This window comes from Schistocerca piceifrons, chromosome 3 (genome assembly GCF_021461385.2).
Source record: "Schistocerca piceifrons isolate TAMUIC-IGC-003096 chromosome 3, iqSchPice1.1, whole genome shotgun sequence".
Taxonomy (NCBI): domain Eukaryota; kingdom Metazoa; phylum Arthropoda; class Insecta; order Orthoptera; family Acrididae; genus Schistocerca; species Schistocerca piceifrons.
In genome coordinates this window covers 804,233,321-804,260,302 of record NC_060140.1, presented here as the reverse complement: position 1 = coordinate 804,260,302, position 26,982 = coordinate 804,233,321, and the positions used below count along the sequence as shown (strand labels likewise).

At 40.2% G+C, this 26,982-nt stretch overlaps 1 protein-coding gene across 2 annotated transcripts in view; it reads right to left on the bottom strand.

Moving 5' to 3' along the window:
* The window catches only part of LOC124788078 (nuclear pore complex protein Nup98-Nup96), a 135,068-nt gene that overhangs the window by 25,717 nt on the left and 82,369 nt on the right, over positions 1 to 26,982 (bottom strand). For both annotated transcript variants that reach the window (XM_047255174.1, XM_047255172.1), the window contains 3 exons: positions 20,847 to 20,972; positions 14,120 to 14,376; positions 859 to 924 (listed from right to left, as the gene is read on the bottom strand). In XM_047255174.1, coding sequence (XP_047111130.1) covers positions 859 to 924; positions 14,120 to 14,376; positions 20,847 to 20,972 — 449 coding nt within the window. The remainder of the gene's footprint in view (positions 1 to 858; positions 925 to 14,119; positions 14,377 to 20,846; positions 20,973 to 26,982) is intronic.

The window sequence follows — 26,982 nt, the reverse complement described above, 5'->3', positions numbered from 1 at the left end:
TCTCCTTTACAGACAATATAGTGCCACATGGTACTAATCAACAGAAAAGAAATCGAACTTTCCTGCAATGGCATTTTTGAAAAAAAAAATTGCTGTAAATTATTTAAAAAATTCAAAAGGCGACAGTAAAGGAACTTTGACAGATATGTCCAAACGAAGGATGCCATTGTAATCATAAAGCAAGTATCTTTCAATTTTTAAAAAATCTAGAACTTTTACAGAGATACAGCATTTTAAATTTTTTTCCAAAATTTAAGTCTTCAAAATGGTGTTTGCAGTATCATCTTTGGAGGCTTGTATCTTGGGGCAGGAATTTTTTGGAGAAAACACAAAAAAGTGTGTTTCTTACTTACTCCTGAATTTTAACATATGTTTAATTCAATAACATCCGAGACTGTGCCCTTGCCTGAAGTGATACGAATTATGCCAATAATGACAAAGTGACCTGGACTATGTCGAGATTAGTGTCTGATGTTCAGTGAGTTAAGTTCTCAAGACATTATGCCTAAAGTCTTTAGGAGTAGAAGTTGTAAATCAGCAGATTACCTTCCAATAACACCCCCTGCACAAAGTTGTTTGGCTATTAGATATTAACAGCATGTCTACAATATAAGTTCTATAATATATTTTTATAGCCTTTCTGAAATAGCATATTCTTCACCCGTTACTATATAATGTAAGTTCACTTCTGTTTCACAAAGTACAGAAGTTCTTCAGATGCTGCTATGACAGCTACATGTTCTAAGAGAGCAAAACTTAGAAAATTTTAACTCTTTAAGATGGAAGACAAAAGTAAAAATGCATGTAAAACTGATGACTTCAATGTAATAATTTTCTTATGAATCTACAGCTCATTACCTTTCTCTATCCAATGAACTGCTTCTATTGGGAGTTTCAGCAACATTCACATTGGTATTAATTAATCTGAAAGAAAAATGTGTGTTATTGTTAGTACTACATCATACACTAACAAACACGAAAAAACCTAACATTTCAAATACCATTATAACACATGGGAATGAGTATTAATCGTTCACTTAAATGCAGACAATTCTTTTGGCTGATCTATAATCATGCTGAACATATACACCAGGCAAGATGCACATTATCAGAAAAATAACCGAAAGTTTTGAAGAGAAATGACTTACATACTGACGAACTACAATGTTTACACATCAGTGCACGTTAAGTATCTCAAACAGATTTCCATACAAAAGAAACTGGTAAGGGCCCTGAGCTGTCACATTAAGGGCAGAATGAGAGATACATGTGAGGAACAGAAAGCTACATCATCATGAGATTAGGAATGTTACATGTTATAGGAAACCTGTCCAAACAGCCCTCTGTGGATACATGTACTGTCAGCATACTCCTGCTAATGTATCAAAAGCAGAGGAGAGTGGGGCATAGCAGCTAGGAGGAAAAGGCAGGTTTCAGCTGGTTCTGGCAAGAGTAGCACATTCAATGTGTCAGTCTGACAAATGAGACTTACCAGCCTTATCACAGACACTAGTTTGGCCAGAATACGAATTGTGTTACTGAAGATTTACATTCTGCATTAGATACACTATATTGTGTACGCACTAATCGAAAAGTAAAGAAATGAAGAAACCATACTGTTTGATGCAGAGCAAGAGTTGCTTTATTTTTTCATATCTTTTGAGGGCCATAAAAAGTGCTTAATATGTCACTAGAATTATGTACTGGAAAAAACACGATGACTGGAATCTCATGAGAATACCCGCCACAAAGAGAAATGATGCACTGACAGGGTTGGAAGGCTCCAGCAGATTGACAGAAGAGAAGTATTTCCATGATCCACGGTGATCACTGGCTCTGGTATTTCAGTTCCCTAAACTCCTCAATGCAAGAGAATTCAATCACATATACTGCAGACATGATTCTTCCTAGATTTAATTTTTGTTTAAAAACATCAGTTCCATATTCAAACCAGAAAATGTTCCATAGCCCAGGGAGAAGGCATGAGAAAAAATTCATGAAGAGTTTTCAAAGTAGTTTCACGACTTTGAGCAACTCAAAACAAAATTTTTACAATTTTTGAGAGTGGAATTGCTCTGGCAGTTACCATGTTTACTCGAAGCTAAGCCACACTTTTTTTCCAATTTTTGCTATCCAAAAAATCTCCTGCGGCTTAGAATCGAGTGCAAAGTAAGCGGAAGTTCTGGAAAATGTTAGTAGGTGCCGCCACAACTGACTTCTGCCATCGAATATATGTAGCGCTACACAGGCACGCTTTGCAGGCACAAAAATAAATACTGGCACCAAAACCTCTGCGTCAGTAAATAAATTAAAAGAAAAGATAGAAGAATGTAAACATTACGTCACATAGTCTTTCGTGTTTGCTGCTATCTCATTTAAATTATGTCTGCCTAATAAACTATGAAACTAGAGTGAGACAACAGCAAACGCGGAAGAATATACATATCATGCCACGTTTATATTCGTATTATTCTTATGCCTAATAGTGATACAGTCAGAAATGAAGCACGACAACTGACTAGATTTTGAAATCTAAGACGATTCTAATTTCTGTGCAGAATGTAATGTACTAAAAGAGGCACCTGCAAAGATTTTCAAACGGAGAAAATTTTTGGCTAAACTCTCGTTCAGAACGTCATCTATCATCCGCAGTCTATTATTTGGTTCTTGCTGATCATTATCAAAGAAATCAGTAGTGTAAGCAACAACAAATAGCAGTCTCTTGCCATTGTTTCACTAATGAGACAATTCCTTTCATTTTTTATTGTAAGCGGCGGTAGCGCGCACAAAAGCAAGCCATGCCACAAGCAGCGACAGGTCGTAAACACTCACTATTAGAATGCGACAAACAATGCATGACACAGTACAATAATGCATTTTCAGCTTAGAGTGATGTGAACACCTATAACAAAGAGAACGGCACGTATCAGATCAAAGCAAAATAAGCAATAGATTGAAACCAGACGAAGCACGTGAAAAAGGAAGGGTACCCGTATAAATACAGACTGAGCACCTGACGCATAGTAATGGCTACCTGGTAAAGCTGAACTGCTAAGCTTATGACTCGAACCAAACTACTGTAACTGTATCTTCATCCATTCGACCTAAATTGTCTCTCATGTTACAATGGACCAACTTTGTTTCGATTTGGAGATGCAGTCTAAAACTTCCCTCTCACCTTGAATTGCGAGTCTCAAATTTCAGGTGCGGCTTAGATTCAGGAAATTTTTTTTTCCTTGATTTCGAGTCTCATTTGTCAGGTGCGGCTTAGATTCGAGTGCGGCTTAGATTCGAGTGCGGCTTAGATTCGAGTAATTATGGTAAGTAACATTTCAATAAGATGTTTGGAGGCAGGTTTGGGGACGGCACACCCCAACAGTGGCCACCCTGATTATCAGATTGATCTTTTTTACTGACAAGGGAAACTCCCCATCGCACCCATCTCAGATTTAGTGATAAGAGGGCCCAGTGGACAGCTTGTCGAAAAGTGAACACAGATCAAGCATGAACAGGAGGAAGGTATACTGAACTGCGAAAATAACCAAAATAGAAACAGTGAACGGTCCAAGCTTACCGAGTGCAACATTGAGCTAAGAAGAGAAGTAACAATGTCACGGTTAAGTGGTCATGGTATTAGATTTGGATTGCAAAACTGGCAAGCCGTGTTCAAAGCTCTCTCGTGTCTTTTTTTTTTTAATTCAAACTTGTGTCTGTGTTGTGGTGTAGCGACCGTTTGCAACAGTGAGGTGTAGGTAAGGGACAGGTATAATGAAAGTTGATACTGCACAACTGTTTTATTAGCAGCCAAAAGAAAGTGGCTTTCTAATAGGAACCGCAAACATTTGATGACAAGGCGACAAGCCAACCAAATCCTTCACCAGGAAACATATCTGGTGTGTCAAACACAGCATTCGTGACAATGTGTGTGTCATAACATAGGAATCTCTTATCGACACACCTAATTCGTACACCTGGTGAGTGAGTGAGTGAGTGAGTGAGATATGTCTCCTCACCTGGTTTAGGTGTTCAGACAAATGTGAATGTGGTCACTCTCAAGGAAATGATGAATACAAAATAATTTGTTACATAAGCTGCAACAATGAATTTAACAGCTTCAAAATCATATAGTTCCTCTATGCTCCGTCAAAACATATGTTTTTAATGTTTTTGAAGTTGCATTCCATTTTGGAAGATTTAGCTCTTGAATTCCTTTGCTGTAACACAGTTTGCATCCGTTTATTTGTTGTTTTCATTTCTGAGAGACATCTATGTGGTATCTCACCTGCTCTTACTATTCATCACATTTACTTGCGACAGTAATGTCTTCTTACCACATGAATTATACTTTATTACCATTGTATAGTATGACAACTGCCAAGACTACAGAAGGAGATCAAACATGTCAATGACTGGACGAACAGTTAATAAAGTTTTAAAAAAATAATAATAAAAATAAGTGGCACAAGGTATTTAGAACCTGGCTCGACTGCTTCATAGTCCAACACCATCTCCTCAATGTTGCACTGCTTAAGCTTGGATCGTCCATTGTCTGTATTTTGCTTTTTTGTAGTTCAGTACACCTTCTTCCTGTTTTCATGCTTTACCTGTGTTCAGCTTTAGATGAGCTATTCAATGGGTCATCTTACCATTAAATCTCACAGGATGCGATGGGGAGGTTCCATTGTGAGTTTTTTTTTTTGAAAATCCACATCTACCAGGTATGGGTCAACAACACACATGAAGAGCTGGCTGCAAAAATTTTTGAGGTCATGATAATCATTTGCAACATGCCAGCAATTTTCAACGGGGTGTGCCAATCATTTCTTCAACAATGACAATTTTGTGATGCAATTTTGAGCATTTGTCAATGATGGTTTAAATTATTTTTTTTTTTTTACTACTGTCTTTCTTCACACTTATTGATGTACTATACTTGTTAGCATAGAAGTTCATTTAAACAGTGGTCATTTAATTATTAACAATATTGCTCTTTACAGTATCGTGTGTACTGTCTTACCACAGTGCTGTTCCCAAAGTAAAGCTAATTCTATTAATAAGATAATAGTGTAGTTGATTTAATAATTGAGCTTTATCACAGAAAATTTGCACCTAACAATCAGCCTAGATGGGAATTCAAAGATTGCCTGGCTTTGACTATTTAGCTGAAACAACTGTCATCATTACCAACAGTTATTAGCTGGGTAAGTTGGTTTAAATCAGGGCTTAACAACTGGCCGGTTTTGAGCGCGAGTACTCGCGTCTGCTCAGGCACATGCTCGCGAGCAGGTGCAAGGTCGCGGAGTAGGGAGGGAGGGAAGGGAGGGGAAATGCGCGCGCACGTTTGAATGTGATCTCGTGTTCTTAGCAGATTTAACTAGCCATCTGAATGCTTTGAACATTTTACTACAAGATAAAGATCTGCTAATTACTCATTTCATAGATCGAATAAGAGTTTTTAAAATGAAATTGACACTTTGGGTGAGTCAGCAGGAAACAGGAAACCTAGCTCATTTTCCTAAATTATCATCCATGCAAGATGTTCACAAAGACTGTGAACATTATTCACATAGTTTAGCTGATCAGCGCTTTCAAGATCTGGCAGCACTAGACAGTGATTTTGATCTGTTCTCTCCATAGTCAGCGAATATTTAAGAGATTCGTCCTGAGCTGCAGCAAGAAATTATTGACCTGTAGTGTGACAGAGAATACAGAGACAAATTTCAGAACAAGAAAAACATTTTGGAATTCTACAGACACTTCCCTCGGGATAGATTTCCTCGTTTGCACAAACTGGCAGCTACAATAATATCAATGTTCGGTTCCACATATGTTTGTGAACAACTGTTCTCTGCAATGAAATGTAACAAGATGCGCCTGAGAAACGCATTGTCTGATCGAAATTTAAACTGCACGCTGCGCCTAAAATGCACAAGAACAATTACTCCGAACATAGACGCAATTGTAAAGGGCAAAAGTACAAGATAACCGAGAATCCCACACTTCAATGACACCTTTTATTGTGTAACAGTTCACAAATTAATGCGAATGTAGAGGCATACACTAAGCTAATAAAATTATGTGGCATGTGTACATTCTCCTTTATTTGTTTTATTTGTCGCAGTAATAATTCGTGAGTGATATCCCTGCAGGTAGCCGCGGATTTACATTGACTGGCGGCAGCTGTTATGTGCCCCACGTGACTTTCTCCACTCTCCGCTTGCTCTGCGAGCACCTATGTTGTGAAGCCCTGGTTTAAATGCACATACTTCCATATGCTTGCCACTATTGGCTTCTGTTTTATGGTCATAGCTCCATAATGTTGCATTTCCAATCCAGGGATATCCAGTAAATTTTGCTTATTTCGATGTCCTCTACTTTTCAACATCCTATGGTCTCCTACCCTGCTCTGGCCTTATCTGGTTGATTTTCTAAATTATGTACACTTTTCAACATCCTGTCTCAATGTCGGATGTCTGTATGTAAAGTGTTTTGTCTAACAAACAAATTTTCTGGTTCTGCTCATCATATTACCATTAGCAAATATATTTAGTCAGTTAAGAGATAGGTTTATTGCTTTGCCAGAAAGATTAACACAACAGTAAAACCCAGTTACAAATATGAGCTGTAACATGTCTCTCCTAGAAATAGTCCCACTGTCTCCAGAACAGTGAAGTCAGAATGATGCCAAGATGCAGCTGTGCTGCCATGGCACAATTGTGCGCCACGAGTGCAAATGTTGGCTAGGTCTGTATTACAATATTACTACTGCCTGCAGGGTGCATAGTCAACTAAAACAAAATTGCTGCTATTCTAACATTAAGCAAACCCCAGGATTTCTTTGTTCTCTATCACTTAACAATTACACCATTTAAAGTCAGTTTTCTGATACACAGGGTGTTTCAAAAATGACCGGTATATTTGAAACGGCAATAAAAACTAAACGAGCAGTGATAGAAATACACCGTTTGTTGCAATATGCTTGGGACAACAGTACATTTTCAGGCGGACAAACTTTCGAAATTACAGTAGTTACAATTTTCAACAACAGATGGCGCTGCAAGTGATGTGAAAGATATAGAAGACAACGCAGTCTGTGGGTGCGCCATTCTGTACGTCGTCTTTCTGCTGTAAGCGTGTGCTGTTCACAACGTGCAAGTGTGCTGTAGACAACATGGTTTATTCCTTAGAACAGAGGATTTTTCTGGTGTTGGAATTCCACCACCTGGAACACAGTGTTGTTGCAACAAGACGAAGTTTTCAACGGAGGTTTAATGTAACCAAAGGACTGAAAAGCAATACAATAAAGGATCTGTTTGAGAAATTTCAACGGACTGGGAACGTGACGGATGAACGTGCTGGAAAGGTAGGGCGACCACGTACGGCAACCACAGAGGGCAACGCGCAGCTAGTGCAGCAGGTGATCCAACAGCGGCCTCGGGTTTCCGTTCGCCGTGTTGCAGCTGCGGTCCAAATGACGCCAACGTCCACGTATCGTCTCATGCGCCAGAGTTTACACCTCTATCCATACAAAATTCAAACTCGGCAACCCCTCTGTGCTGCTACCATTGCTGCACGAGAGACATTCGCTAATGATATAGTGCACAGGATTGATGACGGCGATATGCATGTGGGCAGCATTTGGTTTACTGACGAAGCTTATTTTTACCTGGACGGCTTCGTCAATAAACAGAACTGGCGCATATGGGGAACCGAAAAGCCCCATGTTGCAGTCCCATCGTCCCTGCATCCTCAAAAAGTACTGGTCTGGGCCGCCACTTCTTCCAAAGGAATCATTGGCCCATTTTTCAGATCCGAAACGATTACTGCATCACGCTATCTGGACATTCTTCGTGAATTTGTGGCGGTACAAACTGCCTTAGACGACACTGCGAACACCTCGTGGTTTATGCAAGATGGTGCCCGGCCACATCGCACGGCCGACGTCTTTAATTTCCTGAATGAATATTTCGATGATCGTGTGATTGCTTTGGGCTATCCGAAACATACAGGAGGCGGCGTGGATTGGCCTCCCTATTCGCCAGACATGAACCCCTGTGACTTCTTTCTGTGGGGACACTTTAAAGACCAGGTGTACCGCCAGAATCCAGAAACAATTGAACAGCTGAAGCAGTACATCTCATCTGCATGTGAAGCCATTCCGCCAGACACGTTGTCAAAGGTTTCGCGTAATTTCATTCAGAGACTACGCCATATTATTGCTACACATGGTGGATATGTGGAAAATATCGTACTATAGAGTTTCCCAAACCGCAGCGCCATCTGTTGTTGAAAATTGTAGCTACTGTAATTTCGAAAGTTTGTCTGCCTGAAAATGTACTGTTGTCCCAAGCATATTGCAACAAACGGTGTATTTCTATCGCTGCTCGTTTAGTTTTTATTGCCGTTTCAAATATACCGGTCATTTTTGAAACACCCTGTATGAACCTGATGCTAAATCACTGATTTAGTCAGTGCAACAGAATAGGACACTATAGACTTGTGGGTGGCATGAAGTGCATCGTGGAAGTGAGTACAACACCGTGCAAGAATATATTAGTCAATACAACAGATCAGCAGAGAAAAATTCAATGATAGCCATTCTGAATTTGTCTTCCTATATGCACACACACCTGTACAGCTACAATACACCAGGTGAATAAACAATCTTGTTTTGTTTCTGTGGCAGTAAACAACACCATCTCCACTATTTGAGAACTGCCACCTTTGCTACTAAATTGTTTACCATAGTATGATGGTCTAAGTTGTCCCTATACACACCAAAGCCTACATGCCAAAGGAGTAGATACAGATACAGCTGTCCTCAGCAGTACACTCACCAACCCTTGTTACGTCCTCATACATGACACCCCAACTCAATTTTGCATGAACAGTGTCAGGTCCTTTACTTTCATCAGTTTTCAAACACACAACGTCCAATATCTGCCATATATAACATGCTCAACTCTTTGTTTAAAGATACCAGTTTAAGATCATGCCACAAGCTGTGTAGCATGCAAGGTGGAGTAACAGTTAGTGTCAGTGGCTGGCATGATATGTGACACCATTTCAGATCTAATCACCACCAGAAATATGTTATTTAGAATTTATCACTTCTAGAAGGTTCTCAAAATTTCTTATGTCTTTAATGTTTACATATTGTGGAATTATTAATATCTGTATAAATAACAGCACACTTGGTCAGAATGTACTTCTACTCTGTCTGCTAGTTGATGTATGAAATAAACGTGCTTTCAGAGCTAAATGCCCGCTGCTTTTGGATTTGGGCTTGATCATAATTATGACAACACTGGTGGTACTTGAGACACCAGGCACCTGAAACCATCTAAGCACCATGGCTCCAATTATGCAACATAAAAGCTATCTTCTACATAGACACTAAATGGAATGCAAGCAGTACATCATTTCTAATGTCCGTATATTCAGGAGACCAATTGATACCAAAACAGTAGAAGTCAACTGCACATCCGGCAACCTTCACTAAATGTGGTCCCATGCCATTTGTGGAAGATCACCACACCCTTACCTCTCTCGTATGCCATGTAATATAAACCCCAGGTAGGAATATGAACAATATAGGAAAAGATTGATTGCTACTTACCGTAAAGGTGACACGTTTAATTGTAGACAGGCAAATTAAAAGACCCTTACACAAAGCTTTCGGCCACAGCCTTCATCATAAAAAGAGAAACACACTCCATTCATACAAATAAGCACGCAAAAACACACACACACACACACACACACACACACACACACACACACACACACACACAAAACTGCAAACTATAGCAGGTCGGGCTAATATTCTAGCATTCTGGCCTGAGCTGCCAGAGTTGGCAGTAGCTGCCAGAGTTGGCAGTCATGAGCGCGTGAGGTGTTCTTGCTTGTGTGTATGAATGGTGTGCATTTCTTTTTCTGATGAAGGCTGTGGTTGAAAGCTTTGTGTAAGTGTATTTTAATCATGGCTGTCTGCACTTAACATGTCATATTTACGGTCAGGGACAATCTATCTTTTCCTACATTGTTGTTCATATGCATGTAGAAAGAAAAGATATAGAGCAGTTTATGGCAGCCAGAAATACATTCCGGTATGTTTCAAATGTTGGCGCCCTGGACACACTGTATGCTACTGTTATGTCTGATGACTACTACGCTGCAAAATGTCAACCATAACAATGGTCCTATTCGTGCCAGTCGACTGTGGACAATTATAGTCTACCTAGGGGATAAAGCTCAACACTGTACCTTGAATGAGATTGCTCCCCAACACACATTAGCCACTCCCGTTGCTGTACAGAGGTACCAACAGCTCTTGCAGGAATCACAAGTAGTCAGACTGGGAAAGATTAGAGGTCCAGACTGACCAAGCTATTCCAATAAGCACATGTAACAAAATTTCTCAGGCATGAGGAACACCTAGCTCGCATATGGTACCTGGACATACAAGAGAAAGGCTACTTTGGGCTGTATCGTAACTACCTTTGTTGTTCATTGGGTGTCGCATAAGAAGTGAAGCATTATGATATGATCCTTCATTAAGAAGGCAAAGCACAGGATCGTCATCCACGTCCCCTGTACCAAGTCCTACTACAGGCCTGAGGCACAGATCGATGTTGGAGCTTCTAGCTTTTTAACTGAAGGTCTGTTTGATGATCATACAGCTCCATTGGTGGGGCTACTTTCAATGCTCATCATAGTGAAGAAGATGGGACAATACAACCCGAATAGGAGGGTCTTTTAGTACTGTCGTACAAAGTACCATTGACAAGATTTAGATCTAGATTGCTGTAGTCAGCACCATGAGAATTCCTCACACAGTAGGTGTAAACCAACATATTTGGTCTTGTTATTATCATATTATCTGGATTTCTAATTGAGGACTCCGTACACAGAATTTCAAAAATCATCCTTTACAAGTGCTTCACAAACTTTCAGTTGCAGTGAATCCATTATCGCAAAGGCCTAGAAAATTATGAAGACGTATCAGTTGTTTGTACTACTTTCATTCCAAACTGAGGAATGCCAATAATTTAGAAGCACATATTACAATAAAGCTAGAAATTTTGTGCCTCAGCAATTCTCCTTGCTTTCGCCGTTAACACTTTGGGTACATCATCTGAAAAACTTGGGCACTGTTGGCCTTCCTGAAAGTTACAACCTGGCCTGCATAATTTTATTAATACACATCTTCTTTGTTCTTTTATAAGATCTACTAGTTAAAGCATTTCTGAATTATACCATGAGAAATGTGATCTTAGCATTCTTCACTACATGTGTGCATACGCTGGAAACGTGTATTTTGTCCTTTTCGAGGATCTTTTCCATGGGAAATTTCTGCAGGCTCAATAGCATCCAGGTGACATGAAATTGACGAGTTCTCATGACAATGAGAAAGATCATGTTGCAGATGATTTGGGAGATAGCATGAATCACAATTAAAAAATAAATAAATAAATAAAAATTTCACAAAAGTCCAAGTAAATAATTTTGGAAACAAAACAATCAGATTGTGTCTTGATTCAGTTCACTGCTCAGCGCATGCACCAATAATTCTGTATCTAGTCTAGTAACCAGCAATTTGGTTTACCATTATCATTCTCACCTGGCAGCAGTGTTTAAATATGCAGATTAAACAAATCAAACAAACTTTATAAGCAAATTAAACTCAATGTCACGAGCGACAAAACCTTGCCTGTCGCAATCACTAGGTGTCCAAAATAGGAGATATGAATGCATGTTGAGCCCAGATGGGTGACAACAAGCAAGCACTCACTCTAAAGCAAGTTTCCATCTACAAAGTTCTGAGCCACAACTAATTCCAGACTTTTCAACAGATTATTATGAAATAACAGCAAAAACCATGACCCTCCATCCTTACTACCATCTTTGCCTTATTATATTCTGCATATAAGATGACCCCGTATTTTTTATATTTTTTAACACATTCTGACTAGCTAAAATTATAAACTTTTATTGATGTAAAGGATATGTCTAAAAGGTTAACATTGCACCTATTGTAAATTTTGTACCATTTATTGATTGTGAACATTTCGATAATGCAAAGAGAAACAAAATAAACCAAAAGAAAAGGTTTACATTAGTTTACTAAGCCTGTCTATAGCATCATTATTTTTAATCATCGCCATCATCCTGATGGTACAGGTGTGGAATTATCATCTTTGTTATCACAAATATTTGGTTGTTTCTTCTGAATATTGAGCTTGTGGGGTTACTGTGAGATCCAAGAACACAGTTGTTTGTGGATTGCCTCACAGGAGATGAAACAGTTTACCACTGGTGGGACTGCAGCAGTAGGGTGCTTATAACAAGTTTTGCAACACCTGGCAAGAAAATGCAAATCAAATTTGGAAGAAAGGATTATCATTAATGGTATAGAATCTGGTCAATATTGTCCAACCTGGAAAGGTGATGAAAAGTGACTCTCGCCAGTTCCAGAATTACACTCCTGGAAATTGAAATAAGAACACCGTGAATTCATTGTCCCAGGAAGGGGAAACTTTATTGACACATTCCTGGGGTCAGATACATCACATGATCACACTGACAGAACCACAGGCACATAGACACAGGCAACAGACCATGCACAATGTCGGCACTAGTACAGTGTATATCCACCTTTCGCAGCAATGCAGGCTGCTATTCTCCCATGGAGACGATCGTAGAGATGCTGGATGTAGTCCTGTGGAACGGCTTGCCATGCCATTTCCACCTGGCGCCTCAGTTGGACCAGCGTTCGTGCTGGACGTGCAGACCGCGTGAGACGACGCTTCATCCAGTCCCAAACATGATCAATGGGGGACAGATCCGGAGATCTTGCTGGCCAGGGTAGTTGACTTACACCTTCTAGAGCACGTTGGGTGGCACGGGATACATGCGGACGTGCATTGTCCTGTTGGAACAGCAAGGTCCCTTGCCGGTCTAGGAATGGTAGAACGATGGGTTCGATGACGGTTTGGATGTACCGTGCACTATTCAGTGTCCCCTCGACGTTCACCAGTGGTGTAGGACCAGTGTAGGAGATCGCTCCCCACACCATGATGCCGGGTGTTGGCCCTGTGCGCCTCGGTCGTATGCAGTCCTGATTGTGGCGCTCACCTGCACGGCACCAAACACGCATACGACCATCATTGGCACCAAGGCAGAAGCGACTCTCATCGCTGAAGACGACACGTCTCCATTCGTCCCTCCATTCACGCCTGTCGCGACACCACTGGAGGCGGGCTGCACGATGTTGGGGCGTGAGCGGAAGACGGCCTAACGGTGTGCGGGACCGTAGCCCAGCTTCATGGAGACAGTTGCAAATGTTCCTCGCCGATACCCCAGGAGCAACAGTGTCCCTAATTTGCTGGGAAGTGGCGGTGCGGTCCCCTACGGCACTGCGTAGGATCCTACGGTCTTGGCGTGCATCCGTGCGTCGCTGCGGTCCGGTCCCAGGTCGACGGGCACGTGCACCTTCCGCCGACCACTGGCGACAACATCGATGTACTGTGGAGACCTCACGCCCCACGTGTTGAGCAATTCGGCGGTACGTCCACCCGGCCTCCCGCATGCCCACTATACGCCCTCGCTCAAAGTCCGTCAACTGCACATACGGTTCACGTCCACGCTGTCGCGGCATGCTACCAGTGTTAAAGACTGCGATGGAGCTCCGTATGCCACGGCAAACTGGCTGACACTGACGGCGGCGGTGCACAAATGCTGCGCAGCTAGCGCCATTCGACGGCCAACACCGCGGTTCCTGGTGTGTCCGCTGTGCCGTGCGTGTGATCATTGCTTGTAGAGCCCTCTCGCAGTGTCCGGAGCAAGTATGGTGGGTCTGACACACCGGTGTCAATGTGTTCTTTTTTCCATTTCCAGGAGTGTATATCAGGTGAAAAGGCCTCCTTTCAGAGCATAGCTTCAGAAAAATAATAGCACTTGAGCAACTAGATGGTACATTCCAAACTAGGTTTGTTTTGTGTAACAACGTTTGCAGAATTTAGATGAGTGATCACTCATGGACTGCGGAAATGATAGCTACTTACCTGTATATGCTTTAAGTGCATAAGCTTTAATTAAAATTAAAAATTATAATTACCGGGGTACATTTTCCTTGTCTGAACTGGAACTACCACGATTTCCCGCAGTGATAATAGGTGAGCCAACATCAGAATGTCTGTCTGATCTGTTACCAACATTATCATTTCCTGATCTGTCAAAAAGAGGTCCATGCTCTGTTGTGGACGTCACTTGTGTCTCAAGCAATTTCTCACTCAGCAACAATCTTTTTGGTGATGGTCGAAGTGTGAATGACAAGTTTCCAGAATCATCATCCAGTCCTTCAAAAAGTGACTTCTGAAAAAGTTCAAAACATGTTACTGTTAAGAACATGTATCATGTAACGTTATGGATCAAACAACACTTATGGACTAAAGCTGCAGTGAAATGTTGGGGAGGGTATGAGAGAGTGAGTGGTGAATGTCTGCTGCTAATTAATTACTAATTGTAGTAGTGCCTGAAACAAAAAAGAAAAATTATCTTATTTAAATGTTTTGCAGTTGGCTGTGCTATGACTACTCAATTTTCAATGATGATGAACCCTGTACTCTTTATAGCCTCCCATGTGGAGAGCATAAGAAAGCCATTGAGGCAAATCACAAAATAATAGGTTAATAGAATGTAATCTAGTTACTTTTTCTGATACAGAAACTGAAAATTCATCAATGCTGAGGAAAAAATAACTTCAAATTGCGTTAAAAATGGATAAAAATACCAAGAGCACTGCACACCATAAAGATTTGGGCTAACCTGCTATACTTCAGCAACTGCACATTTAACACACCTTGCATCATAGTCTTCAAATACAACACATATCACTGGTGTACAATGACTTCTCATTGGTTGTCAAAATTCCATTTTTCTCATGTTGGATATTTGTCTGCACACTGTGGAACTACTTCTCTGTGTTAATAATACAGGTAAAATGTTAAAGACATGTCACTAATAATAATTTCACCTAAAGAGATTCAATCAGAATCCACAATTACACACATTGCATCAACTGAAGGGACAGCAAACGTAGTGTTCATACTGTAGTTTTGTATGGGTCTGAACACGACAAGAAAAAAAAGATGGAAATTTATCTCCAGAGCAGTTGTAAAAAATGAAGAGTTGCAATATGGACTGAAATTTATTAATGATTTACACAGAAAAAGGCCTAAAGGGAGTTTGTGTAATAATGTACTGTAAGGATACCACAACAATCAGAGTGCCCAGTTTTTGCCAGATGAACATTCATTGTGTATTGTCATGTTGACAATGCTAGTTCTGTATGTGTCACACTCCATTTTCATGTAGTCAGTATGATTCAGAAAATAGGAGCCAGGCGTCAAGTACAGAAGTGTTACACAAGAGTAAGCAGTGAGAACTGACACTGAAACATAGTTATGTAGAAAACTCACTAGAAGTAAGATAATTGTGAATGGAAGGTAAAAAGTGGAGGTGTGATTACAAAATTAATTGAGTAATTCCAGTAAAATGTAACGAATAAGAAGTTGTGAAGGAAGTTGCGTTGGGTTCAAATCGCGTAAGCATTTAAGATTAACAATTGCATGCACATTATAAGCAGCAGTAATTGTCCTTAAAGAAAATAATTTTATAAAGACAATGAACAAGGTGTGTGCAGACTGAGGTATCGTTAGGTGGAAGTCAGTACGTACCGTATTTACTCGAATCTAAGCTGCACTCAAATCTAAGCTGCACCTGAAAAATGAGACTCGAAATCAAGGGAAAAAATATTTCCCGAATCTAATCCGCACCTGAAATTTGAGACTCGAAATTCAAAGGGAGAGAAAAGTTTTAGGCCGCACCTCCAAATCGAAACAAAGTTGGTCCATTGTAATATGAGACACAATTTAGGTCGAATGAATGACGATACAGTTACAGTAGTTTGGTTCGAGTCGTAAGCTTAGCAGTTAAGCTTTACCAGGTAGCCATTGCTATGCGTCAGGCGCTCCGTCCGTATTTATACGGGTACCCTTCCTTTTTCACGAGCTTCGTCTGGTTTGAATTGACTGCTTATTTTTCTTTGATCTGATACGTGCCCTTCTCTTTGTTATAGGTGTTTACATCACTCTAAGCTGAAAATGCATTATTGTACTGTGTCATGCATTGTTTGTTGCATTTTGATAATTAGTGTTTACAACCTGTCACCACTCGCGGCATGGCTTACTTTTGTGCGTGCTACCGCCGCTTTTTTTTTAAAAAAAGAGAGAGAGAGAGAGAGAGAGAGAGAGAGAGAGAGAGAGAGAGAGAGAGAGAGAGAGAGAGAGAGAGAAGAAGAAGGACAAAAAAGAGGGGGGGGGGGGGGGGGGGGATCGTCTCATTAGCGAAACAATGACAAGAGACGGCTATTCGTTGTTACTTACACTGCTGCTTTCTTTGAGAATAATCAACAAGAACCAAATAATAGGCTGCGTGTGATAGAAGATGTTGTGAAGGAGAGTTTAGCGAAAACTTTTGTCCATTTGAAAATCTTTGCAGACGCCTCTTTAGTACATTACATTCTGCACAGAAATTAGAGTCATCTTAGATTTCAAAATCTAGTCCGTTGTCGTGCTTCATTTCTGACTGTATCACTTTTCAGCATAAGAATAATACGAATATAAACATGGCATGATATGTATATTCTTCTCACTCTAGTTTCGTAGTTTATTAGGCAGACAGGATTTAAATGAGATAGCAGCAAACACAAAAGAATACATGGCAAAATGTTTATATTCGTATTATTCTTATGGTGAAGAGAATACTGCATGTGATTCACAATTCATAAAAGTTCCTATTAGCAACCATCTCGCCACAAGTAGGAAAAAATTCAGAACATAGTGTTGGCCAAGATTGACAAACATCACAAACAGTCTTGCCAGCCGTATTTTCGTAGTACATTGAAAGGCTGCTACATTCGAAGATGAACAATACGGAATTTGTATTTACTTCGTTGGATAATGTATGAAAATGCAGTGGTCGAAACTTGGGGCGGAGAAAAAAAAATCTCGTCTTCCACCTTTTTTTTTTTTTTTAATTTATTTACTGACGCAGAGGTTTTGGTGCCAGTATTTATCTTTGTGCCTGCAAAGCATGCCTCTGTAGCGCTACATATATTCGAAGGCAGAACTTAATTGTGGTGGCACCTACCAACATTTTACAGAACTTCCGCTTACTCTGCACTCGATTCTCAGCCGCAGGCGGTTTTTTGGATTACAAAAACCAGAAAAAAAGTGCGGCTTAGATTCGAGCAAATACGGTAACAGGGTCGGTCAAGTGGGATAATTGGAAACAGTCTAAAAAGTTCTGACTGTGACTTTCAGCAGTTACTAGCTTGCTTAATTTAAATCAGTTATTTTTGTAATTTTACAACCTAATATGACTAAAATACAAACTCTGCTCCTGGATTAATTAATATATGGATTCTACCTGACATCAAGTTCACACTTACCCATGCGTTTATGTTTACCTTTTTAGGTCAGGTGTAAACGGAAACTGCAATCTCAAAGTGTGGACTGGGTAACAGTTTGTCAGCAGAGATAACAGTAAACCATAAACATTTTTCTGAGTGATTGTAAAAGTGTTTACAGCTATCCCCAATCAATGTGTAGGAAAATCACAAAATAAGCAAGTTATGTAAAGAATCTATCAAATAATATTAAAATTGAAGAAGTAGGTAACATGTTCCTTGTCAGTTCACATAAACACAAATATATATGGCTAAGCCTCAGAGACATCAATGGAGTTTTGAGAAAAGTATTTCATTCAGTATCCTCATTTTTGGAGAGCTACTTCCAGCAAAATTGCTAAAATGTTGTTCCTATGAACATCAAACACATCCTCTGGCTGTGCTCAATTCTGTCCACAGATTTGCAGACCATAACTTTGATTTCCTGGTGCTTCACCTCTCACACCACAGTAGCTGACAGATTTCCATTTTGAGAACTAACTGACTGGTACATATGCTCCAGCTTTAATTGAAGATTGAGTTGGGACAGAATAATCTGATCCTGGTCATAAGTTCATAGTCATCGTGCACTGCAATTGCTCCTGATCTTCATTTCTCTTCTTGCTGGCCTTGTACCCCTTTTTTCCCTATTTCTTCTGTTTGGCTTCCTTCAGCCAACAGACAATTGTTTCATTTATTAACACTTCTCCAAAATAAAGCTGTCTCAAATGAAGACTGACTTTTCTTGCAGTGTGAGTGAAACTTGATTTTGTGGCACTTTGAACAGTTTTGTGTAACAAATCTACAAGACTTCTAGGAGTGAAAATGGACTTGTCTTTGAAAGGCTGCTTTTGACGTATGGCATGCAATTCTGTCCTTGAATCCAAGACATCATCTTGCTGTATGGATGGAACTATTACATTGGCTAGGCCTACACTATGAACAGGTGAGGGAGCCAAAAAGGGTTTAGCAAAGGGTGATGTGCCCAGTGAACTTATGGATGAAGTGCTTGAAGAAGTAGGTGCTATGAAGAGAATGTCTGTACCATTTCTAGTCCTTAAGGTAAAATAACTTCTGTAAAACATTTCTACTCAAATGGAAAAATTCCAGTGATAAGGACATCCCACTTAACATAGTATAACCTCGCTTTTACATTCCCGGACTCAATGCTTTCCCACCATTTGCGACATTTTTTATCAGTTCCACCAAATTTCCTATGCCCACAATGTTAATTTGCACCTGATTTTGCCTCAATATATTTATAATTTTCCTGTGATTTACGCATTACAAAAAAGATGTTTGTGGAGAAAAAATGACTCTGGCATTATGTTGGCCGTCCAGTAGTGTTTATAAATATTATGTGGTTAAGTTTCTTGACACCAGGACACTCTACTCAGCAGATTTGAACTGGTAAACGTGTCAAAGTTGGAACAATTCGTGCCATATCTCCCGCCACTGCCAAGCTCTACTTGGTGTGGTGGCTGATGTGAGTAACTAGGTTCATTTGAATGAAGGTATCATGACCAATCACAACCATTTCCAAACTGTCTCAACTGCACAAACACAGTTTCGTGATTGTTGTGATCATCGTGACACCTTCATCAAACCATATTTAGCGTGGCCACTTGGAGAGCTAATTGACACAGTCATTCACTTTGCGTTGCTCAAATGTTTTTTAGTTTAAACATAATGTCGGTTACGTGTTTTATTCATGCTGAGCAAAACGTGTTTCGAGAATTTATTCTCACTGTCAAGTGCAATATTTATGTAGCTATGTATTTTTTGTACTGTTACACAAACAATGTGAGTGACAGTTTGCGTATGTGTGGTTTTCTACATAACTGATGAGGCACAGTACTTGATAACCTCAAAAAGACGACTCATAGAATAACACTTATTCAAACACCATATACAAAATACTTATTTACATATTTGCACTTGACAATGAGAAAAAATTCTCAAAACGTGTCATGCTAAGCATGAAAAACTACGTAACTAATGCAGTATTTCATTATTAAAATAATGAATGACAGCTGCAGACTTTCAAAAACATCGATTATTACATATGAAATTGAGTCAAACATTCCTACTCCCCACATCAGCAGTTTTATTAGATAATAAAAGAGTCTCTGACAAGCCTTTTGATGTCTGTTATGTGCATATACATAAAGTGCAAGGTGGTATCCTACATGTAACTTTTACAGCTTAACATTATTTTCCACATTTTACATTTTCCCGTGTTTCACACCATTTTTTTTTAAAGTACCTTGAAAAGTGTAAACGTGGGATTTCACTGTTTTATCAGACGTTAGTGCAGTTGAACAAACCTGAAGGAGTTCAGAACCTTTATCCTATGGCACACTGTTTTAACTATTTGCTCTTTATCAAATCTCACAAGCATTAGTTTTTACAGGAAAAAAAAAAACCAAACAAAAAAACACACACACACACACACACACACACACACACACACACACACACACACACACACCTCCCTCCCTTCCCCCCTCCCGAGGCATATTCATCCTCTTCAATTAATTTAAAAATATATATGCATTTAAACAACATGAAAGTTACATCGTAGAAATGTGTTATATTTCGTAAAAGCAGAAACAGTGTAATTAGAGAGCAGAACATAAATTAGGACGATGACATTTAATACTCTTACCAGTCAGAACAGTGAAAGTCTGCAAGCTTTAAACATAAATGGTCACGTTAGTTTGCTGATGTGAACATAAATTCCCCAATATAAACAACCAGCCACAAAACTTTTATAAAACAATAACAACAAATTATTTACTAAAGGTAAAACCTTCTAGGTTATTAGGTAGTGTTATATTTCATTTACATAATCGACATTTTGACCTCTCTGGTGGGATCTTCATCAGGGTCTTGTGGTGTTCACCATTAGTTGAACAGAGAAAAAGAAGAAGATGATGATGATGAAGAAAGTGATCCAAGGATTCAGTTAACTGTGAACACCACAAGATCCTGAAAAAAAAAAACCCGGATGAGGTGTTGAAATATCGATCATGTAGAAGATATATGTTGTGGCCTAACAACTCAGATTTTACCTTCAATGACAATGGCCACGAAAAGCTCCAGACTTTCATCATTTACTCACATTGTTCTCTAACTGGTTCTTGAATTTGAAATTTTTCCGTTTGTCCTTTGCACTACAGGTAAAGCTATCACCACACACACACACACACACACACACACACACACACACACACACACACACACACACACACACATGCACACGGTACTGTGGGGTAGGTCAACAGGGTTCAGAAACAAACAAATGACTTCTTTAAACAAACACATGGCTTACCTTAGCCTGGCCCCAAGGTCTAACACGTATTTTGTTTGCTCCTCCAACCTTGAATTGATTAAACTGTGCCTCACGTTCTGGATTGTGCTTTATAGGCTTCAAAATTTCATCAGCTTTTCCAGTGGCCTGCAAAACAAAAATCAAGTAATGACATTTCACTATAGAGCAACACAAATGCTAACAATATAATGGATTCCTTTACCAAACATAAATTGCGGAAACAGAGTTACAGTAGAAAAATACAGCTTCTCTAAGGTTTAAAACTGTGCAGTTTCTCTCCACCATTTTTTCTTTTAGCAGATCAGCTGCTAGATGAATATCTTTTGTTCACCCTTTCAGAAGTGCATACACACAGAATAGGTAAAATATAATTTTTAGTCTGGGCACAGAAATGATGATAAAAGCGCCTAGAACCAAATGACAATTTGCGCGTATGAGAGTTATTCAGGAAGAAGTTGGAGACAATTTTCTTAATATGGCTGAGGTTTGCAGTCACCACCATTTACTTAATTCACAAATTAAGATAGTTCAACCTGTCCTTAAAAAAGTCCGTTTTTCTGGAATCGGAACCCCCACAAAACATTCTGAATAAATACAGGGCTATTACAAATGATTGAAGCGATTTCGGTCACGACACACTACAGATACGTAGAAAAACTCAATGTTTTGTTCGGCTGAAGCCGCACTTCAGGTTTCTGCCGCCAGAGCGCTCGAGAGCGCAGTGAGACAAAATGGCGACAGGAGCCAAGAAAGCGTATGTCGTGCTTGAAATGCACTCACATCAGTCAGTCATAAGAGTGCAACGACACTTCAGGACGAAGTTCAACAAAGATCCACCAACTGCTAACTCCATTCGGCGATGGTATGCGCAGTTTAAAGCTTCTGAGTGCCTCTGTAAGGGGAAATCAACGGGTCGGCCTGCAGTGAGCAAAGAAACGGTTGAACGCGTGCGGGCAAGTTTCACGCGTAGCTCGCGGAAGTAGACGAATAAAGCAAGCAGGGAGCTAAACGTACCACAGCCGACGGTTTGGAAAATCTTACGGAGAAGGCTAAAGCAGAAGCCTTACCGTTTACAATTGCTACAAGCCCTGACACCCGATGGAAAACCGATGGATCGGTCATGGTGGAGATCATGATCAGCAATTCATGTCATGGCCTCCACGCTCTCCCGACTTAACCCCACAGAAAGAAATCGCATGGGGTTATGTGAAAGATTCAGTGTTTAAACCTCCTCTACCAAGAAACGTGCCAGAACTGCGAGCTCGCATCAACGATGCTTTCGAACTCTTGATGGGGACATGCTGCGCCGAGTTTGGGAGGAACTTTATTATCGGCTTGATGTCTGCCGAATCATTAAAGGGGCACATATCGAACATTTGTGAATGCCTAAAAAAACTTTTTGAGTTTTTGTATGTGTGTGCAAAGCATTGTGAAAATATCTCAAATAATAAAGTTATTGTAGAGCTGTGAAATCGCTTCAATTATTTGTAATAACCCTGTATTTACATAACAACACAAAGTGTATTTTGCAAAGAGCAAAATGAACTCCATTTTGTTCTGAATAACTGTGTTCACATTAAGAGCTGAAGAGCACAATTTGTTCTCTTTTTTGTTTCAGTAAAATTGGCATCTATTAAGAAACAACACATTTCCAGTTCACTAATACCGATTTTTTTTTCTTACAGCACTTCAATTTTTAATGTTTATTGTTATCTATACCTCCTACACACATCTATACCTTATACAGGTCATGATCCACCAACTGAATTACCCGCTGGTTCATGAAACAATTAAGAAAAATGCCTTTGGTTAACTGATTATTTGCATGTCCGTTGGATGATAAGTGCACTCCTCATTATGATGTGGAATGAATACGCTTACATAAGTAACACACATTCTTAGCAAAAAATATGGCAATATGCCGCCCATTTACATAATCGAGATGATTACGTAAATTAGTCTTAAGCCATGTATTCAGTTTGTGTTGGAAATTAATTTTACGATCAGTTAGATTCTTCACATCCAAGAGTACATGGTCAGAATTTTTTATGGTCGAATACCTCACTTGTTTCTGTGGCACACTTAAGATTGAGCGATGGATATTGTAACTTCTATCTCCATCTAGTATTAACAATGTAGGAAAAGATAAATTGCTACTTACCATAAAGACGACACTTGAAATTGCAGACAGGCACAATTAAAAGACACTTACCCAAAGCTTTCGGCCGCAGCCTTCATCAGCAAAAGAGAAGCAGAGGAACACACACCATCCATACACACAAGCAAGCACACGTCGTGCACACATGACCTCAAACTCCAGCAGCTCAGGGCGATATTATATTTAAAAATGTTATTGAATTTGACTTTTAATTCATAGCTAACAACAAACTTCACAATGGAGTAAATGTACATTGCACCTGTTGTCAATATATCCAACTGTTTATAGAAGTATCTACAAGAGCTCTACAATGGACACCATAAGTCACGTTTACTACAAAGTTCTGTAAAATAAATGCTATCTTTCTCACCAAGGAATTGCCCCAGAATATCAAAATTATTAAACTTATCAATGAAAATAATGAATTTTTGAAAATATAATGTAACTGGCTTGACAAAAAATCTACTCAGCAAGCAGCAACAGGAGAAAGCACACATAAAGGTACTGGCCCCTTCTGGCGGAAGGGCTGAGGGGGAAGGACGAAGGCTGAAGGAAAAGGACTGGTGAGATTTAGGAAATGAGCAGAGTTCGGAAGAGTCGCCCAGAACCCCAAGTCACGGGATGGGATGGGATGGGATGGGATGGAAAGACTGATTGTAGGGGACTGCACCAAATGAGGTTTCAAAACCTGAGAGCTTAAAAGGTAGAACATACGGTGATACACAAGACAGTGATTACTGACAAAACATCATGCACGAGTTTTAAGAGTTTAAAGCTAAGTGCACTGTATGTGGTAGAGCTGGGGAGGAGAGAAAGAGACAGGTCAGAAAGTACAAGATATAGAAAATTAAAGAATAGGGAAGAAAGGAATTGTTACTGCTAAGAATAAATGCTGAGACGGAACAAATTAACGTAAACTACGGCCAGTAGAGTGGATGGCGACATCCAAGGACATGTAACGCCAGTTCCCACCTGCCGAGTATGAGAAACTGGTGTCTGGAGGAAGAATCCAGATGGCGTGTGTGGTGAAACAAGCACCAAGATCTTGACTATCATGTTGTACAGCATGCTCTGCAACAGGATAGTGTGTGCTGCCCATATACATCTTTTGTCTATGCCCATTATCTTGGTGGTAGTCATGACAATGTAAGAGGCCAAACAGTGTTTACATAAAAGCTGGTACAGGACACATATTGTTTCACACTTGGCTCTCCTTTTGATTTTCTTGAGGGTGGGTGGGGGGGAAAAATCTATTCTTGGTGAGGAAGGCAAAATGTCTGACACAGTGGGACTGATTTCAGGGCACAATTTTAGAAAGTCATAGCCTTGTCTAAGTAGCTGATTAATACACTCAAGACAAGGATAAAACTGAGTGACAAGAGGTGTACTCCAAAATTGTTTTTTGGAGGGATCAGCAATACATGAATTGGATGTGATGGTCTGGGAAATCTGCTTTTAAACTAGACTGGCAGGGTAATTATGACCAGTACAGGCAGAGATGAGAATAATGGTGTATTGCTGCATATAGTTTGCACCTCAACAAATACATTTGCCTCAAATGCCAAGGCTGTACAGGAAGGATTGTTTGACATGGAAAGGATGGAAACTGTCAAAATGTAAGTACTGTTGTTTGTTAGTAGGTTTAATATGAAGAGAAGTGTGTAGTTGATCCTCAGTCAGGATGAAGTCAACATCAAGGAAAGTGGCATGATATTCAGAATTGGACCATGGGAAATTTAATTGGAAGAACCCGTTAAGAGATCCCAATTTAACAGGTCAGCCTCATCATGACTCATACGGCACAGATGTCATCAAGGTATCTAAACTAAAGCAGGGACTGACTGCTTATGGATCCCAGAAAGGCTCCTTCCAAGCGACCCACAAAAAGGTTGGCACACGACAAAGCCATCCTGGTTCCCATGGCTATGCCCCTTATCTGTTTGTAAGTCTGCCCCTCAAAGGTAAAGCAGGTGTTGGTAAGTATAAAATTGAAGAAGGAAGAGCAAGAAGGACGCCATAGGTCTGGAATCAGGTGGGCACTGGCTGAGGTTATGTTCAGCAGCAGACAGACCATGTACAATGGGACTGTTAGTGCAGAGGGAGGTAGCATCAATGCTGACACGTAAAATGTGTGATGGGAGTGGGACGGACTTGGATTTCAAACAATCTTAGGAAATGGTTACTGTCTTTAATATAGGACGGGAGCCTTTGTACTACAGATTGCAGTTGTTGATGAACTACAGTAGATATAAGGCAAAGGTCCCGAGTTCGAGTCTCAGTGCGGCACACAGTTTTAATCTGCCAGGAAGTTTCACAAGGTAGATATACATTTGGTGGGTTATTCCCTTATCTTCATGGTTGTACTCACATTTATCGCACAACCGCTTACACATTTCAATTCACATAAACAATTCATCCATTGAAGGCATCAGTTCTATTTCTGCTCCTCTGGTCTGACTTTATACGCAGACTCAACTCTTAGCAAAGTAATGTCACCAACATTTCCACCAGACAAGTCAATTAAGAACTGCCCTCACTCCCCTTCCAAATGTTCACTCCTTCAACTGATATCAAATAATAAAGCAAGACACCCACCAATCAATGCATACTGTTCACGGGTGGTGATAAGCTGTGCCTCTGTAAGTTACATGGTCAACTCATATTAATGTGACCACCACCTGTGTTTGATGTCAACATGCAATAATCACTCACAGACTATAGGTGGCAGTACTAGCAGTGGAAACTGTATAGAGCATGACCAGGGGATCCTGAGAATAGTGCAGTCATTTTCATAATGCAGAAAAGGAGTGATTTATCTGATGTCCAAACCAGCAAAATCACTAGCCTTCAGGCCAAGGGAGGAAGCACCTCCAAAATGGCTAAATTTGTACACTGTTAGCATGCCACTGTGGTTAAAGAATACCACACATGGCAAAATGGCGCTATCCAAAATCAGGGCGGAGACAAGTGTGGTGCACCACAAGACGTAGATGACAAGGGCTAATGAAAGCTGTGCAGATGTGTATGGGCAAATAGACACCCAACTGTTGAGCAACTGACTGCCCAGATGAACCAAGGGGCTACCAACGGTGTCTCCTCAGTGACTGACCAGTGAACATTGCTGCTTATGGACCTGCGCAACAGGCGCCCGGTTCATGCACCCATGCCGACCGCTGTTCATCGATGATAATTTGCATGCCAATATTGCAACTGGACATTCACTGTGCAGCGATCGGTAGCCCTTTCAGATTAAACATTTTTTTATGTTCCACTGGACAGATGGCCATCTGAAGGCAAACACATTTCAACAATCATCAGAACGCTCAGGCTGGAGGAGGGAGCATTAGGGTCTATGAAATGATTTCCTGGCATTCCCTGAATGATCTCGTCACTCAGGAAGGCACAATCAACACAAGTATGCTTCTATCCTTTGGGACCATGTCCACCTCTACATGCAGTTTGTTTTTCCTCAGCACGATAGCATCTACCAGCAGGACAATGCAACATGTCACACAGTTCGCACTGTATGTGCATGGTTCAAAGAGCACTAAACGAGTTTACTATACTCCTATGGCAACCAAATTCCTCGGATGTAAACTCAATCAAGAATCTGTGGGACCACCTCGAGCAGGCTGGTTGCACCATGGATCCTCAACCAAGAAACCTAGCACAGGTGGCCACGGATCTAAAGCCAGCATGGCTCCACAAGCCTGTCCGAAATTCTCTGGTATCATACAGGATGTCCAGAAAAGGACACCCTGATTTCAAAATTAAATATCTCGAAAACAAAGATTGACAGAGGAATGCAGTAAACGGTATGTTTATTGTGAAAGCTGTAAGAAGTTTATACAGCAGTTTGAAATAATAGTTACACAAGCTCCTAACATATGGCGCTGTAATCGTCATACGTAATGCCTAGTATAAATAGTGATCCGAAGCCCAGAGCGATCAGTTCCACTATTGAAATGTGAAAGGAGG